Here is a 17,664-nt window from a genome sequence, read left to right on the forward strand (position 1 = left end):
GATAAGACAGCTAAGGTGCTACTTGAAGCTGTTGGTCAAGAGGGCAGGGCAGCCTGTTAGCTCGGGGCAGGAGGAAGAAAATGTTCTGTTGATTTGCTCTTAACAGTCTACCATCGATTTGTCTGTTTCTTCTGCTGGAAGCAGAAGAATGATTCATCATCTATAATTATACGTAAATTGTATAAAAAGGTCTGATGATCCTTATAGATATAAGTAGTTGATTGTACCCCTGCCAGGTATACAATCAAATGCTTGATGCAAGAATTAGTCTAGTCTTATTTATGCAGGTATGTATTTTATTTTATTTTATCGTTTGGAAAGAAGCAACTTTTTTAACATTTAGGAAGCAAACGTTTCTATTTCTAAATGATAACTAAACTGTTCTTCTTCTTCTGTCCCAACAGGGGACTTGGACTGTCACCCTTTAGATCCTACAGTGTGGCATGTAAGTATTGAATATTATAACTACCCACTGTGGTAAGTTGAAAAACTTACATTTTGCTCACAAGCTAAACCTTAAAGTAAAATTAATTAAGAATCACAGTTAGTTAAACTTTTGTAATTTTACATGCGATTACTTTCATTACAAGTCTCCCTCTCAGTTTTCATCTGTTTTCTGCCCTTGCAGCACCCAGTTACATGGCAGCCGTCCAAAGAGGGTGACCACCTGATTGGGCGCATCACTTTAAGCAAGCGGTCGGCCGTGCCCCGAGAGGCTGGCTCCCTGCTGGGTCTAAAAGTAAGAGCACAATCTCTTTTGCATTCAGAGAATATTGTTTCTTTAAAGTTTAAAGTGTGCTGTACTTCTGGTTTTAGAAATAATTGAACATTATACACATGCAAATATTTTTTTAAATAAATGTCTGCCCCTAGAAAACAGCTGTTTAGTTGAACCCTCATAATTTGAAATGATAATCTGTATGCATGGATATTTCAGGCTTATTTGTGTTTAAAAAAAGATGTGGAAAACCAGGATAGGACAATACGAGTTTAGTGTAAAATCTGTTGAGACAGCTACACAGTTAATATTATGTGCCAGAAGTCTTATGCCAATTGTTAAGGTCTTTATCTGCATTTGCTGTCCAACCCTCTAGCCCTGCTGGGATACTTCAAGGAACAAGTTGTTCTTAGAAAGCTGTTAATCAATGACTGTGCATCATTAGCCTTAATGAGTGAATTAGTGATCACTAATCAAGGATGGACGCCTACAAATGATGAAAGCTTAGTGATATGGTCTGAACCAAGAGTCTCTAATATTGAATACACCAAGGAGATGATTTTTGAATGAGATGTAGAAGACTAGCAGTAGGTGTCATTGAAAGGTATAGTAGAGGATGTTCTTTTTCCATGTGGATCATCTAAATAAGTGGTCCTCCTAATTTTCAGTCATTCTGGTGATATGTTAACATAAGCCTGTCCTATGTGCTTGTCCACATTTTCACTTACCAGTGGTGAGTCAGACATAGCGGAAAAATTGCAAATCTTCTTTTGGAAAGTATGCTTGTACGTATGAGCGATATAAACAGCAGCTTTTAACAGAGTGTGCATGAAGGGAAATAGGCTTGTGCATGCTCTCCCTCGCTTTTGATAGGTGTTCCCTCTTGTGAGCGGGTACATGGTTGTGCATGTGAATTTTTTTGTTTTAGGTGGGCGGGTCTTTTCAAAAAGTTGCGAAAATCCTCCACTATACTTTAACTATTTATCCATGCTGGACATAAGAGCCACCCCAATTTACATTTTAAGAATCATCCAAATCAATGCTATCTTTATGAACACTTTCGTAGGTTTTACTGTTTGGTTGGTGGGACAAAGAATTTTCTTTCTGAACCACAATGCATAAATGAAGGTTTCTATTTTTTTAATTCAACTACCACTTTTTGCCTAATAACAAAAAAAATAAAAAATAAAAACAGAAAAATATTATTTAGCAAGAATGAAAAAGTGATAGACACGTTTAAACCTGGCATCTCCTGGTTTATGTGCCACCTACAGTAAACTGTGGCTAAACACCTAAACCTGCAGAGCACCTTATATCCTACCTTTGTGTGCAGGTTGTTGGGGGAAAGATCACAGAGTCTGGAAGACTTGGGGCCTTCATCACCAAAGTCAAAAAAGGCAGCCTAGCAGATGTTGTGGGGCATCTACGTGCAGGTAAAGATCAGCTTCACACATCGCTTTTTATCCCAACGATGTTTTCCACATAAGTAGACTCAGTAGTCTACAGTAATCACTCACCTTATTAGGAAATACTTCAAATATTTTTTTTGTATAGTGCAGGTAAATGTTTTAGCAAGCAGACAAAAATGTTTTTTAATATTTATTGGATCAAAAAAGATTTAGTTTGCTGCTGAAAATTTACCAAATATAATACATTATTGGGTCAGTCATGATTTCTCATGCTCTTTGATATGCTTTTTATGTATTCACTTCTACTATCACCCTGTATCTTATAAGCTGGAGAATATATCAGAATGATTGACAAAATGCATTGTCTTCAAACACATCATACACTATTACTATCTATACACTGTCATAATTTGCCTTTTTAAAAGGAATTCTTTGTGAAATATTTTGTTGAAACTATTAATGTTAATATTAATATAATATAATTAAGTATAACAACGGTCTTTAAACAAAGTCGGTAACACTTCACAGTAACCATTATTATCATTGTTTATAAATGGTAAAGAGACTATTTATGAATGATTATCAGATTGTTAATTTTTGGTAATCTGTCTAATTTATTTAAGGTAAATAGATCATAAGGGCTCTATGCACAACTCTACTACCTCCTAAACTTAAGACAGTTCTTTTTCTTCTTCCTATCTTTCATTACTGGATGAACTGATTAATCCAGGTGTGTCTGGCCATGGTTACTGAGGTCAGGCACACCTGGGTTAATCAGTTCATCCAGTAGAAAAAGACAGAAAACAAAACTGCCTCCTTAAGTTCAGGAAGTGGTGTAGTTGTGTATAGAGCCCATTTCCGTGCCATGTTAGCTTAGCCCTAATTCTAATATCAGCTAATTTTAGTACCTTAATACATGCTGTATTTACCTTTAATAAATGGTTTAGATGCAGTTAATAAATGAATCAAACATTAGCAAACAGTTAATGATTATCACAATCAGTTAATCATTAATACATTGTCTCTTTACCATGTATGAATTATTATTATTATTATGGTTATTTTAAAGTGTAAGCACCAAGTGAGGTGACTGTACCTACCCCGAACAGTTTACATGTGCATCCAACATATTCAATATAATCTCATTATCAGTTCATATGAAATCGTACGAAAAGTTATGCACACTATTTTGTACGTTTTGGACGTTTTTCCTCAAAAAACCACATCAGTGCGCATGCGCTGGCAGACAGAAAAAAAAAGCAGATCCGCGGGAAGAACGTAAAACTGGGAAAAACAGTGCAATCATCACTTATTCATGTCTCTAACTACGTTGCTTGCTGTTTTATATCTTAGGGTTAGGGTCAGGGTTAGGGCTAATTGGAATTTATATTCTATATTCGTGAATGGTGCGTCAGATGTGCATACAACGAAAAAACGTCCAAAACGTACGAAATTACGGTGCATAACTTTTCGTACGATTTCATACGAACTCATAATGAGAATACACTGGTGCATCACTCTTACACAGGCTGATTGAAGATTACACAGGTGCTTGTTGCCTTGGTGGAATAGTAGTAGTGACAGATATAGTTAACTATCGTTCAGCATCTATTTCCTCAAAATAATAATTTTCTTGATATATATATAATCCACCTTTATCTCCTTTACACATAACAATGGTGGTTAAGTTTAAGTTTGCTCAGTATCAGTTACGTGAAGGAAAGTAAAACGCTATAGATTAGCAGTTGGAGGGCTTCTGACAGCTCAGCATTCAATTTTTACACCCAGATATTCACTATGATAACTATTCACATCCTTGAAGCTTGTGGTAGCTTATCTTATTACAGCTGCCAAGAGAAAAAGCTTCCCACATTTCAAATCTCCATCAACATTTGTATTCCCCCGATGACTTGTGTTCAACTGCAAGTGGGACTTTCTTTCCATTGCTTTCTACAATGACTTTTTTCTTCCTACTCTTTGATGGAAGAAAAGAATAAAGTGCAAAACTGATTGATTTTCTGTCAACATATTTTCCCACCTAAACTGTGAGTCTCTACAGCTCCTCCAGTTAAGTTTTTCTGGATCTTTTATGAATTTATTCAAAGGTAGTGAATTTCCGATATTCCGATATTTCCGATATTAATATTGTATATCGGTTCAATATTAGCCCAAAAACTGATATCAGATTTTAAAGGTTGGTATCTAAAATCTCTGATATTGTCATGCTGATTGAAACACTCTGCTCTTTTTAAAGCTTCTGAAACGTTTCGTGTCAATATTGGTATCGGCCAATTCTCAAAGCTGCAATATCGGTATTGTTTCAAAAATGAAAAAGATGCATCGGGACATCCCTATCTGTAGGTCTCAACTCTTTCCATTTTTACATGATGGATTGAACAGAGCTATTTGAAATGACTAAAAGCTTGTGAAAAGGTGTTTATATACCAACCCTCTTTAATTAAGCCAAGATTATTCACACACAGGTGTAACTGGTCAAAATTAATTTTGATTCAATTTTTTAAATGCACTTAGAAATTACAGTGTTGATCATTATACAGCTTTGTGAAAACTCTAACTTGGCCTCCTTAATAAACCACCTTCATGGTGTTATTTGTCATTTTCCTAAAGGAGCAAAAGTTTCTAACACATTTATTTGTCTTTTGCGGTAAACATTTAGACATGAGAAACAAATTCAACATGGACCTCTGGGTAAACCATCTCTTTTTTTGTCAAATTTCCAGGTGATGAGGTCTTACAGTGGAATGGGAAGTCATTGCCAGGGGCAACCAAGAAAGAAGTGTACAACATCATTCTTGAATCCAAAGCTGAACCTCAAGTGGAGATCGTAGTTTCAAGGCCAATAGGGTAAGGCTGAAAATCAATATGTATTTATTCAATTTAAAGGAGAGCAGTAACTATGTGGACAATATTCTGAAAGATGCTTTTGATATTTTTTCCTCTTGTATAAAAGCTCCATCAGTCGAATTGTGTCCAAAAACCTTTTGAGAAAAGTCTATAAAGCATATCAGTAAGTAGATTTAATGGGAGGAGCCCCTTTATCCTGTGTCCTCCCTGAAATCCTTATGATCCGACAGAAAAAAAAATCCTCTTTTCCAGATGTTTTGTCTTTTTCATCTCTTATCCACTGTTGCCTAACCTTGTTTCCATGGATGGACTTTTCGTTCTTCACAATCTAGCTGTAGCCAATTTTCATCATTTTGCAAAACAGGAGCAGTTTGATATGCTCATGTCAACAATGAATAGTATAGTGTATGTGAATTTGAATGCATTCTGACCAGTTACCCTTTACAGAGACATTCCAAGAATCCCAGGGTCCCCTCACCCTCCACTAGAATCCAGTAAGTGCTTCTTATATTTTCTGTCACATACTTGTTTTAATGACTTCTTGAGTTTCTACCAAAAAAAGTCCCTACTTTTTCCCCACGCTTTGAACCCTGCAGCTTATAAGAACATGCAGATTTTCTGTGGATTTTTCCTAACCGCCAGAGGGGGAAGTCAAAGTTAGAATTGAAAGACTAAGGGGCTGATTTTCATTTAGCACATGAACATGTAAGGAGTAGGAAAAAAAATTCCCCGAATAAACACATTTCACACATTTTGACATTTATTTGCAGCATTAATGCTGCTCAACCAATGAGGAGACTGGGCTCAACTCCTGCAGAGCTGAAATAAAGAATTGACAAAGCCCTGTTTTTCATTAGAAGCTTTTACTGCTGCAAGCCAACAAGATAACAGAAGCTAGCATTCCTCCCTACTCGAGGGTCTTTAAGTAGAGATCCTCCTGCAGATTTGGTGGGAGACAGTTCAGTAGATATCAGCGGTTTGTAGCCCAACATAGCTTAAATATGTAAGTTTCCAGTTTTTACAAAAAATTATGTGGGAGCAGCTTATATTGAGGTGTGCAAATATTCCAGAAAATATGGTATATCATGGCCTAAGACAGTGTAATGCAATGACAGGATTTTGGGGTTTTTCTATTAAAATGCGTACGCTTTGAGAAAATATCTTTCTTATTCATGTAAATAAGAAAGAAATTTGTGTACAGAAATTCTTTTTTGCCCTCAAGGAGCTGAACAAGTTATAAATGTCACTCGGTCTGCTCTGCTTCCCTTCCCTTGATACAGTGAATCTGCTGCTGCTGCTGAGTTTGAAATGAACTCTTTTTTTTTTTTTTTATTGTATGTTAATGTATTTTTTGTGCATTGCTGTGTGTGAGCAATCCTAAGGCAAATGTCTGCCATTATTGTGTATGGTAGACAATAACGTTTTTTCTATTCTAAAAAAATTTAATCAACAGTGTATCCAAGTGACAAAACCTAGAATCTTGTTTTAAGTTGTGTTTTTAAAACTAGGAGTAAACATCCCTTTTTCTTGCTTATTAATTGCTTTATTTTTGTAACCATGCTTCCTGTGTAACTAATAGTCTTTCAAGCTCAAATCTGATGCAAAGTTCGTGCTGGAAAAAAACGTATTACTATTTGAGTTTGTACAGTAGTAGCCTTACAAAATTTCCCCATGTTCCTTGATGGGCCCTTGGCTGATCCCCTAAGATGCCCTTTTTTTTAAATCATCTTTGTACTAAAATAATCTTTGTCATGATTTGTGGACATTAAGATCTAAAGAGAAGCGCCTTCTCCTGGTTAGACCCTGTAATTCAGTGAAAGGATGGAGTCAGAGTAAAAAAATATGCCTTCTGAGGAGAAGGAGGGGGTATCTCCAGTGGCTTGAAGTTGGCTGCCATTTGGCTGGCATTTGACTGGGAAGGGCCATTTTGAATGGCTGCTACTGTACCCCCAAAGGCAGGCAAATTTAAACTTTCCATAAAAAAATCTTCTAGTTCTTTATTCTGTTTACTCGATAGTCGTAGAAATAAGAACTTTTTCATCTCACAGCTGGCTCGAGCTCCTTTGAGTCACAGATGATGGATCGTCCCTCTATATCGGTGATGTCACCTACCAGCCCTGGCACCCTTCGAGAGCTTCCTCTTGTGCTACCTGGACAGCTCTCTGTAAGTAAAGAAAAAAGAGTTTGATTAGTGTTTTCAGAGAAGGATTACCACTTTTGAACATCTTAACATGTTTTAGGTGAAGCTGTGGTACGACAAAGTGGGTCACCAGTTGATTGTCAACGTCCTTCAAGCCATAGACCTGCCACCTCGACCAGACGGCCGACCTCGGAACCCGTATGTCAAAATGTATTTCCTACCTGACAGGAGGTAAGCAAATTAAATGTATTTTCTCTTACTTTGTAACTCTGCCTAGTTAAAAATGACTTCACCTTTTATTATCCGCTTGAAATTCTTCTTTTTTTTCTTGCGTGTCTGTGTTCAGTGACAAAAGTAAACGACGGACAAAAACAGTGAAGAAGAGCTCAGAGCCAAAGTGGAACCAAACTTTCATATATTCCCATGTCCACCGGCGGGACTTTAGAGAGCGCATGCTGGAGATCACCGTCTGGGATCAGCCCCGAGTGCAGGAGGAAGAAAGTGAATTTCTAGGCGAGGTTTGTGACACTTCACAATGTCTGTATGGCAAATATAGTACATACAGATTCATCTAAATATCACATGTATCATATTGTTTTATTCCTTATTGTGCATACTGTACTTTAGCAAAAATTAAGCACTAGTTATATTGAGATTGAATACTAAATATTGTAACTTGACATTGATTCTAATCTAGATGTGTTCAGTTGATTGGATATTTCCATAAAAAAAAAAAAAAACTTTAGCATCTACAGTTAAATAATTCAATTCAATTCACTTTATTTATATAGCGCCAATTCACAACACATGTTATCCCAAAGCACTTTACAGTTCAACCAGATCATACAGTCAAATTGATTCAAAGTTTTCTATCTAAGGAAAACCAGTTGATTGCATCGACTCATGGACTCAAATGCAATCCCTCACACTAAGCATGCTTGTAGCGACAGTTGAGAGGAAAGACTCCCTTTTAACAGGAAGAAACCTCCAGCAGAACCAGGCTCAGTGGTTCTGCTGGGGTTCAAGGAGACAGAAGCAGAGATACAAAAGCAACTGTAAAAGGCGGTTCCATCCAGGAAACACACAGCCAGGCAGACAAGCTCTCAGCCAGCTCCCATGTCAGAGGATGAAGAGAGAACATCCAGCCAGTTAAGGTCAGAGAAACAGGACTACACTGGAAAACAGGCCGATCTCCAGCATCTATAAACAAGGGTGTTGATGGAAGCAGCACAGCTGATATTTCTCTCTAGGATGGTGTCACAGCCAAACAGGAACAGACGAGGCGAAGCTACTATGATAAAAGGCAGAGAGAGCATAACGTTAGAGATTGAACTAACAATCAATCAATCAAATACATTTTTAGTTTTTGCTCTCAAGTACTCGATGCTTGAATTTGAGAAGATGTGAAGTACACGCTAAAGTTATTTCGATTTCCTTTCTCCTGTCTCTTTTAAATCATTTAAAAGGTGAATTATCATTACAATAATTAGTCCTTTTGGCAAGTAAATTTGGGGGTTTTGATTATTTTGAATCTTTATGATCATAATAAACCAAACAAGGCAAATGAATTATATCTGTGTGTGCAGAATGAGTTTTACCTATTGATCTCAGAGGCTGAAAAGTATTCAGTTACCCCTTCAAATGAATTTCAGGCAATTTATGAAGCAAATAGGGTTTCCAGTACTAAGTTGGAGTCAAATGATGATAAAAAATACAAATTTTATTACAGCCTGAAACTGAAGTCATTTTGTAACTTTATGAAGAATCCCCATTAGTTGTTTCCATGGCAAACCGCTAGCTTACTGGGGTCCAGATTAAAAACATACGATACAAAGCAAAGTCACAAATATTAAATTTCCAAAAACGTCATTCAACACAGTAGTTTAGAAATGATCAGAGAATGCACAAAAGAAGTAAAATAATCAGCCAATAAAACAAATTATAAAATAAAACATCCAATAAAACGAAAACACTTCAGGGCATCAAATGGAAGTGAGGCGCTAACACCATTTTCTATTTATTATCATATTTTTAAGTCCTATAGGTTTTAGGCCTTTCATAGAAACCATGTTAAACAAACACACTTGACCTGTCAGTACAGAGAGAAACATAAAATAGATTTCTGGATATTAAAATATATCAACACTTTTTTTATTACTTTTTGAAATTTTATCAAGACATTTTTTGTTGCAGTTGATGGAACAATAGCTGATGCTCTCAGGTTGGTTTTCCCTACATGTCAAATAAAGGTTGATTAGGATAAAAATCCTACCATCATTCTTAGAATATGAAAACAAAACCCCATTATCGGATAGTTAAACGTTTCTGATTCTAAGCTCTTATTTTCCAACATTCTCAGCCTGTTTTTCTCATATTTCTTGTCAGATCCTTATAGAGCTTGAGACAGCCTTATTGGACGACACGGCTCACTGGTACAAACTCCAGACTCATGATGTGTCCTCCATACCTCTGCCTCAGCCCTCTCCATATCTTCCACGCCGACATGTCCATGGGGACAGTCCGAGCAAGAAGTTACAAAGTACGTCCCTCAGCAGCCAGTCGTCTTCTTAGCCATATATCATTGGATTTATGATTTGTTTGAGTCTGAACCAGTTAACCTGTCCTTCTTCTGAGCTTTCTCCTGTGTCAAAACTTCTCAGCCTTACCCCGTCTCACCCTGTCTGTGTGTGTGTGTGTGTGTGTGTGTGTGTCTGTGTGTGTGGGTGGGTGCGTGTCTGTGTATACAGGGTCTCATCGCATCATTGATACAGAGTTTGATGATGGTTTGATAGGTGGGACTAAAGGTGGGTGGGGGGCATGATTACCGAGTCTTTCTTTGTAGTACCTCTTAGTTGTCCAGCACTTGGTGAGAAGCTACTTCTTGTAATAACTGAAATGTTTACTTCAATTTGCACCCAGCTAGTAAAATACAAAATTCTGTTGTGAGATTTTTATTACTCATCATAGCCTGCAGCAAAGCATCACGTCACGGTGATCTTTAGCCCTTCAGTTTGTATTGACCTTTCCAGAAGCTCCAGTTTCTCCTCCTCTGCTGGACCATAGACTTAGTAAAGAACGGAGTGCATGATAGACTGCAGAGCTCCTTTTTTCTTTCTATGCCATTTCACTTACTTTTAATCCCTTGCATGCTTTTAGTCCTTCAACACAGACATCATGCACAAATGAGGATTAAGTCTATTTTATGATGTTGTATGTATTTTATTTTTTATTCTTTTACCGGAAAAAGAAGTCGAACATCTTTGCTGTCTGCCTGTTTCTACAGTGGCTTTAGTTCTTACCAGTATATTGAGCACCTGATCATTGAGTCGTACCTGTTCACTGTAAGAGTTATTTTGTGCATTTCTAGATGAAAGGAAAAATAAAACACAGCAAAAAAAATACAAGTTAAGCCAGGAGGAAAGGATGAAGTCAACATAATTATACAAAAACCAGGAAGCATAAGGACTGGGAAGGGTGATTACTGCATGATAACAGGAAAAAATAAAGCATAAATATACTCTTAAAAATTAAATTAATAAAAAGAATTCCACTTAAATGAAAAAAGAGTTAGTGTGAAGAAGCAGAAATATTTTAAATATAGTAAATATAGAATTACAGGAAAATCCATGTTATTTTTTTCCACAAATACGTACATGCATACATAAAGCTGCAACATGTTCTTTGAATTGAAACATATTTCTCTTTTTTCCTTCATGGGCAATAAAAATTAGTTTTCTCTGAATTTGGTATAGCTTACTTTATTTGAGAGCACAAACAAAATTATAATTCTTTAGATCTCTGGTCTGACAGCCACTGCAAAAACAGCCAGGCATTTTATTTGCTTGTAAAACATCGTGATGTGATGTTCTACATTCAGCAAGAGATTTCCAACTGTAGTAGTAGTTGTAGTGCGTAGAAGAAAACTCTGAACTGAGGCTTATTTTTAAATGAAATGAACATCTCTGGTTTAAGTTGGTTAACTGTTTTTATTCCTCATATACTATTAGAGTTTTTATCCATATTAATGCCAAAACTTGCCTTCATTATTTTCTCTCGCTGTGTGCCCGCACCACGGTGTGTATGTGTGTAGGTGGAGAGCGTAACTCCCGTGAGAGAGATAGAAGTAGTACATTGGCTGTCCCGGAGCAGCAGCGCCCCATCCAGCACCGCTCCCGCTCAGTGTCTCCTCACAGGGAGGACTCCTGCAGGGCTCGATCTCGGCCGCCACATGTGCCCATGCAAAGGTCAGCTTGCCTCAGCAGTAACTACGTGACTTTCACCACTGCATATATGTTGAGTGTTTAAGCAAAGCAATACTGAAACCTTCTCTTCAGCCTTTTGCTGTTTTAGGTTTCTGTCTGTGGGCCTTTATTGTATTTATAAAAGTGCTGCATTATTTATGACATAATCATTTAGACAATTTAGTTTCCAGCTTTTTTAAAATTTGAAATGGCCTCTTGTGTGTTTAAAATGTTGTAAAACCAAAACACAGTTCTAATTTTGACTTGATTAAAGAACTTTAAAGCCTCTTATTTAAAAAGGTTAAAAAGAAAGTAGCTATTTTTTACCTAATGTGTAAGCTGTAATAATAATAAAAAAAAAAAAAGAGGCTCCACCTCTCCACTATTTATATTTCTAAAAGGAAAGTCTTAAACCTGGACTATTTGAAGATGACATAAAGACACCTTTATATTATTTTATTGCTGGATTAAAGGGTAATTGATTAATAGTTAACTTTTAAAAACTTAAAATAATTTAAAAGACAGTTATAAAATATTCTTATGTTATAACTTATGTTGATTTAAATTCCCTTTTTAAGACTTTGAAGAATTGACTTGTAAACTTCTCTGCTTTAAATAAAACCATATTAATAGGTCTGGCCCATTCAAGGTATAGACCTATATCTACTTTAGAATCTTTGGTTGGGATTAACATGTATATTTACTATGCCATTTAATCTCACTGGGTTTAAATTATTTTTGCAAAGAATGTGGAAAATATCAGTGTCTGCATATGCAAAGCTGTATTTATTTATAAGAACATTTGGAAAATGGTGTGTTAATTTTTGCTGTGTCATTATTACGTGTGTTCTCTTCATAAAATTACTGACTTACAAGCCACCGTATATGTTACCTAAGATATAAGATATCTCTTAAGCTACCAGAAATCCAAAAAATATTTTTCTACATGCTTTTTTATTTGCAGTACTTATAATTTTTCTCTCAATCTGTAGTGTATCAGAACTAAAAAAAAATCAGCTGTTATATTTAACTTATTACAATGAATTGATTTTTAAGTATAAATTTATTTATTTCTTCAGGAGTTTGGATGAGATTCACCATAACCGCCACCACTCCCATTCCCCGTCCCATTACCACGAGTCTTCCCTGGAGCACCAGCGCTCCGGCGACTCAGATTATGAGTATTCAGAGGACAGGTAACCAAATATTAACATGTTTTGAAACTTCAATGTATTAAACAGTAATTTATCTGTGACATCTGTTGATTGATTTGACATCTGAAGATAATTTTCTTAATTGGTTCCAATTTCAATCTGATTTCATCTAACTAATTTCACTAATACTACTAACTGTATTTGTTATAGACATGACTATTATATGTGAATTATTTTTTCCTGCTTTCTATCATTCATAAATCCACTTTGCTCATCTGTTTTGCCATCCTGTTTGTTTTGTGCTCCCCTGGGTTGTTTATCATTCGTTTACCCATCGTCATGACAGCGAGGTCCTGGAGATGCACAGATCAATACGAGGCGGGAGTGCTGAGTGCCTGCACACCAACAGGTATAACCCCCATTCAGCTGGGTTTTAGTGGTTGCCATCATATCTTAACAACTCCATCTTAACAAAGGTTCTTGGTGTAAAAGAAATATGTTAAATTTTTCCGAATTTTTAACACCCAAATATAATCAAAATATCTTGCATTTGTAACAAGAGGATGCAGCACACTTTTTGTCTACGATCTTGCTGTCTGATAAGAAAGTACAAAACAAATCTATCGATATACATGTGGATAAGATGCCTACCCTATCCCTGACCTCAAAGGGGACAAAGCTTTCTTTCTCATTTCCTAGCATTTTGTCTGAGATGTTTTCTCTATTTTCCGCTTTTTTCTTGCTTGCTTTCAATGTGCATGATTCCTACTCGTTCAACCAGGACGATAGGTAGATACAGCACCCTCCCCCCCAAAATGCCCCTTTTAGTAAATGGTATCCATAAAGACATTTACAGGTAAGCATTTCACGCTCGGAAGGCAGTTTTGTCTTTCCTTCTTTACTTTGTGATTGTCTATTTTTTTTACTATTCATTTGTGAAATTACTGAATCAAAAGGCTTCCACTTTGTTTTTTTTGTGTTGTGGTTATTATTTTTCCTAACTTGTCCTGAGTGTATTCCCCCCATTGACAGTTTTCACCATGTGTTGCCCTTTCAGCTCTTCCCTCTTTAGTTGTACTGTCATACACAAACCATCTTGTGCCATCTATATGATACCATTTTTGTATCAAGAGGTATGAGTATATTTCAATGAGTAAGAATACTTGAAATACAATATATTTTGTGAAGATTTCATATAAAATAAATTTTTCTCTGATTCACATTTGGGCCTTATGAGCTAAGGAAATTTAATAGAAGTAAAATCTGAGTGACCTCAGATCATGTTTACTGCTCAAATTCTTTAATTGATCCTAGGAACTCTTTTTAAATGATCAAACCAAATATTTGTCAAACTGGGCACAAAAGATCTACTCTTTGAGTCCCAATTTAAGTTCAAAGTGTTCCACAAGTTTTAAATATAAAAACCCTAATACTGCTAAAGTATGAAATAGCATAAGGGTTTATTAAATGTACTTGGTGGTATTCAGATGCCACCATTGTCAAATGTGAATAACCTTTCTATTTAATATTTCACTTATTCTTTAAAGCTAATTCCAGTCATTTTACAGCTTTTATGCCATTTGACCAAGGTTAATAAATACTAATGCTAAAGGGATTTGTAACTAGGGCTGAAACAATTAATCGAATTAATCATGATTGATTGATTATTGAAATAATTTTCAACTAATTTAGTTATAAATTAATTTGTAACCGAAGTATAGATACTGTAAAACATGCCTTTTTTTACCCACTTAGAGCAGTAATTATATCAAAATTGTATAAAAAAACAAAACACTTCTATTTAAAATTTAAAAAAAGTCGTGTCAATATGCAATATCCAGAACTCCTTAAGTGGAAAGTTTTGTTTCACCTGGTTGATTTTCGTAAAAAAATCTTCTTTAAGGGAACTTTGGGTATAAGATTATTAATCGGAAAAATAATAGACAGATTACTCGATTTGCAAAATAATCGTTAGTTGCAGCCTTGTTTGTAAAAATGTCAAAAAAAAGTCTTCAAAGACAAAGAAAGTCTGTTATCTCTGAAATATATGCAGACATGTCAGGGAACATATTAAAGTATTGAAACACATTATTCAGTGAAGATGTTGTGGTTTTAAAATAAATTTTAAACATTTATTGAGTAGATCTTATTTGTCAAACTTAAGGACCAAATTTTGACCATCATGACAATTTATCTGCCCCTCAAGAGCCAAAAAGGCATATCAAAGCATAAAGTAGAGGCGTGCAAAGAGGGGCTAAAAATGCAAAAACGCATGGGAATACATTTAAAACACTGACTCGGTGTGGTCTCTGTAAATTAAACGATCAAAATAAAAGTTATATACACACAGCTCCAACTGGCCCATTTGAAGACCTGATTATGAGTATAAAAATGAGTTTGACATCCCTGGACAAGATGGACTAAAACAGTTGGAGAACCTTGACAACAGCTGTTAGAGTCATGAGTGCTTAGGCTACAAAACATTTCATACACTACATTGATGAGAAAAATTAGTTTTGATCAGTGGATCACACAACCAATTTACATCTAATTGGATAAGAAACAAATGTTTTAACCAATTATAGGCCGTTTCATCATTGGTGTTGTATAGAGGAGCGGCAGCCTAGTGGTTAGGGGATAGAGCTTGGAATCCTGAGGTTCTGAGTTTGAGTCCCACTCCCACAGACTGCCACTCTGAGCAAGACCCTTAACCCCATACTGCTCCCCAGGCACCGCACAATGGCAGCCCATTGCTCCCCAAGGGGATGGGTTAATTGCAGAGGTATATTTCTCAAAAACAACATTTTAATTTGAAAATATTTTGCTTATTTTAACTTAGCAAAGATTTAACCATTATCACTTCTGCCCAAGTTTAATAGAATAAATAAATGATAATAACATTATGTATTCATTTATTTCTGAAAAATTTGTGAAGAGGTGCTTTTCAAGTAGTTTTATATTTTTATTCAAAGATTTATTCAGAAAATATTATGGTAAAAGTAACAAACTCACCTTTATACTTAGAGATCTTACTAGACGAAGGGATGGTGTGTTGAATGTCATTAATCCTCCTGTATTTTATGACAAACATTTTAATGGTTTTCACAATAATTCCTCCATTTATTTATTTCACTCCTACTATATATGTCAATATACTATACTATATATGTTTATAAATGTTTCTTGGAAGTTATTATCTTAATAATTGATTATTTGTCATATTAATAGAACAAAAAAGAAAGTTTTTAATTTCTGCTAATTTATTCCTACATAGAACATTTGGGGGAAAAAAAATAAATAAAAATCAAAGATAAGCTTAATCATTAATTTATTTCCATCAAACATATTTCCAACCCTCATATCTTATTTCCCACCTGTAACCCATGAGCTGGTCCAACCTGGGCCCCTTAGAACAGTTGTTTTTTTATTCATTTTATGAACCTGTTGCTGCAGTCCTAGCTGTATTTGATGCCAGTAAGCTTTCTGTGAAAAAAAAAAAAAAAATAAAAAATAAAAAAAAAATATATATATATATATATATATATATATATATATATATATATATATATATATATATATATATATATATATATATATATATATATATATATATATATATATATATATATATATATATATATATATATATAGTGGTATTATAGATTAACACATTAATACATTAAGATACAGAGTAAAAAGGAGAGAATTTAGTGAGCTGATATTTGTCGCAGTGTTATTTTGTCTGTAATGTGAACATACAGTACTGTATCTTTAAATAAAGGAAAGGTGGTAATCACTCATCAACCAGTCTGCAAAGCCATCTAGGAGAGCAAGTCCAGTCCATCCTTTAGATGATGTTCTGTGTTGTTTCTGACCTTCTGGATGATTTGGCAGCGTGCTGTTTGAAAAATAGTTTGAGGCCTCCAATTTCTAGGACGGTTAAGCACTTTTCCATTTCTTCTCCATTTCCATTTCAAGATAGAAGATTTGTTATTATTATTTGTTCCTGAATTCTTCTGATCGAGGGCATGGTTTGTCTTCTTCACAGTACTGCTCTAGCCTACTTGGACAGGTTAAGATTTAATAAGGATATGGTTCAGTTTTCTTTCCCTCTCTTTTTTTCCCCTCATAAAATAACTTTTAGCTGACACTAAATATTTTTAACAATCTGATATATGTCCAAGTGACAAAACAAAACCAACTAAAGAAGATTTAAAAAAAAGAATCAGTATGTCAGTGTGCTCTATGTTTTATGTTGTGATGAGGACTTTCATCTCATAGCTCTTCACCTAGTTGCTTCTTCATCTTCTCATTTGCATGCGTCATTTGGATTTCCTTTGCCTTTCTTTGCATGCGGGTGTTTGGCACACAGCTCAACCCTCCCTGCATGCCTAAAGAGTAAACCATATACCAGGCAGGAGAGGGGCGGCACCTTGCCTCGTAGCATCCTCACACACCGTGTGCTCAGGTTCACAGACGAGGTCACGGTTAGGTAAGAACAGAGTCAATTCCACACATGTCCACTTTCATTCTTTCCCCAGTCAGAAACATGGTTTTACATCTTCTAGCCTGATAGCCTATCCTGGGCTGCAAAAATTTAAAGGGACAGTGTGTTATAAATGTGAGTTTTTATTAACAACAATCATGTATTTCTATAGCAGATAAATATTCTGAGAAGGTCTAAAAAGATAACATAAGAATTGAAAGTGTTCTCAAAGCTTAAATTTGGTAGTTTAGATATATATCAGGGGCAGTGCACTAAATGGGAGACGCCATGTTGGGTCTCTATTTTTGATCAGAGTAGACGGAAAGGGGCAACTTTTTTTCCTGTATTTTGAAATGTGTTGTCAGTGGAGGATTTTTTAAAAAGCCTAAATGTCAGTAGGTCATTTACACTTTTTGTTGCAATGAGGACCATCCGTAAAAGCTTTGCAACAAACGGTTGGTGTTGATCCAGTCTTCGATTTACGGAATGTAGAGAAGCCTGCTTTGGTAGCCTATACTGTGAAAAAAATCTTCTTTGAAACGCTTAACACACAGATTCAAAACTTTTTGATTTTTTGCAGGTAGATTTCCATCCAAAATATATAAGTCTCAGATGAAGGAAGAAAAATTTTTTTTGATGCAGACATTAACA

The 17,664-nt window shown here is 35.5% G+C and overlaps 1 protein-coding gene across 1 annotated transcript in view; it reads left to right on the forward strand.

Moving 5' to 3' along the window:
• Nucleotides 1–17,664, forward strand: part of rims1b (regulating synaptic membrane exocytosis 1b) — a 96,614-nt gene that overhangs the window by 54,594 nt on the left and 24,356 nt on the right. Inside the window, exons 7-22 of the mRNA XM_038278985.1 lie at nucleotides 405–445; nucleotides 629–739; nucleotides 2,052–2,151; nucleotides 4,869–4,992; nucleotides 5,099–5,155; nucleotides 5,440–5,486; nucleotides 7,041–7,156; nucleotides 7,233–7,363; nucleotides 7,479–7,650; nucleotides 9,518–9,671; nucleotides 9,880–9,936; nucleotides 11,223–11,376; nucleotides 12,453–12,569; nucleotides 12,874–12,936; nucleotides 13,309–13,383; nucleotides 16,900–17,019. Of these exons, the coding sequence (XP_038134913.1) occupies nucleotides 405–445; nucleotides 629–739; nucleotides 2,052–2,151; nucleotides 4,869–4,992; nucleotides 5,099–5,155; nucleotides 5,440–5,486; nucleotides 7,041–7,156; nucleotides 7,233–7,363; nucleotides 7,479–7,650; nucleotides 9,518–9,671; nucleotides 9,880–9,936; nucleotides 11,223–11,376; nucleotides 12,453–12,569; nucleotides 12,874–12,936; nucleotides 13,309–13,383; nucleotides 16,900–17,019 (1,639 nt within the window). The remainder of the gene's footprint in view (nucleotides 1–404; nucleotides 446–628; nucleotides 740–2,051; nucleotides 2,152–4,868; nucleotides 4,993–5,098; nucleotides 5,156–5,439; nucleotides 5,487–7,040; nucleotides 7,157–7,232; nucleotides 7,364–7,478; nucleotides 7,651–9,517; nucleotides 9,672–9,879; nucleotides 9,937–11,222; nucleotides 11,377–12,452; nucleotides 12,570–12,873; nucleotides 12,937–13,308; nucleotides 13,384–16,899; nucleotides 17,020–17,664) is intronic.

The sequence above is a fragment of the Cyprinodon tularosa genome, unplaced genomic scaffold (assembly GCF_016077235.1).
Source record: "Cyprinodon tularosa strain WSP-4 unplaced genomic scaffold, ASM1607723v1 ctg146, whole genome shotgun sequence".
NCBI classification, from domain to species: Eukaryota; Metazoa; Chordata; class Actinopteri; order Cyprinodontiformes; family Cyprinodontidae; genus Cyprinodon; species Cyprinodon tularosa.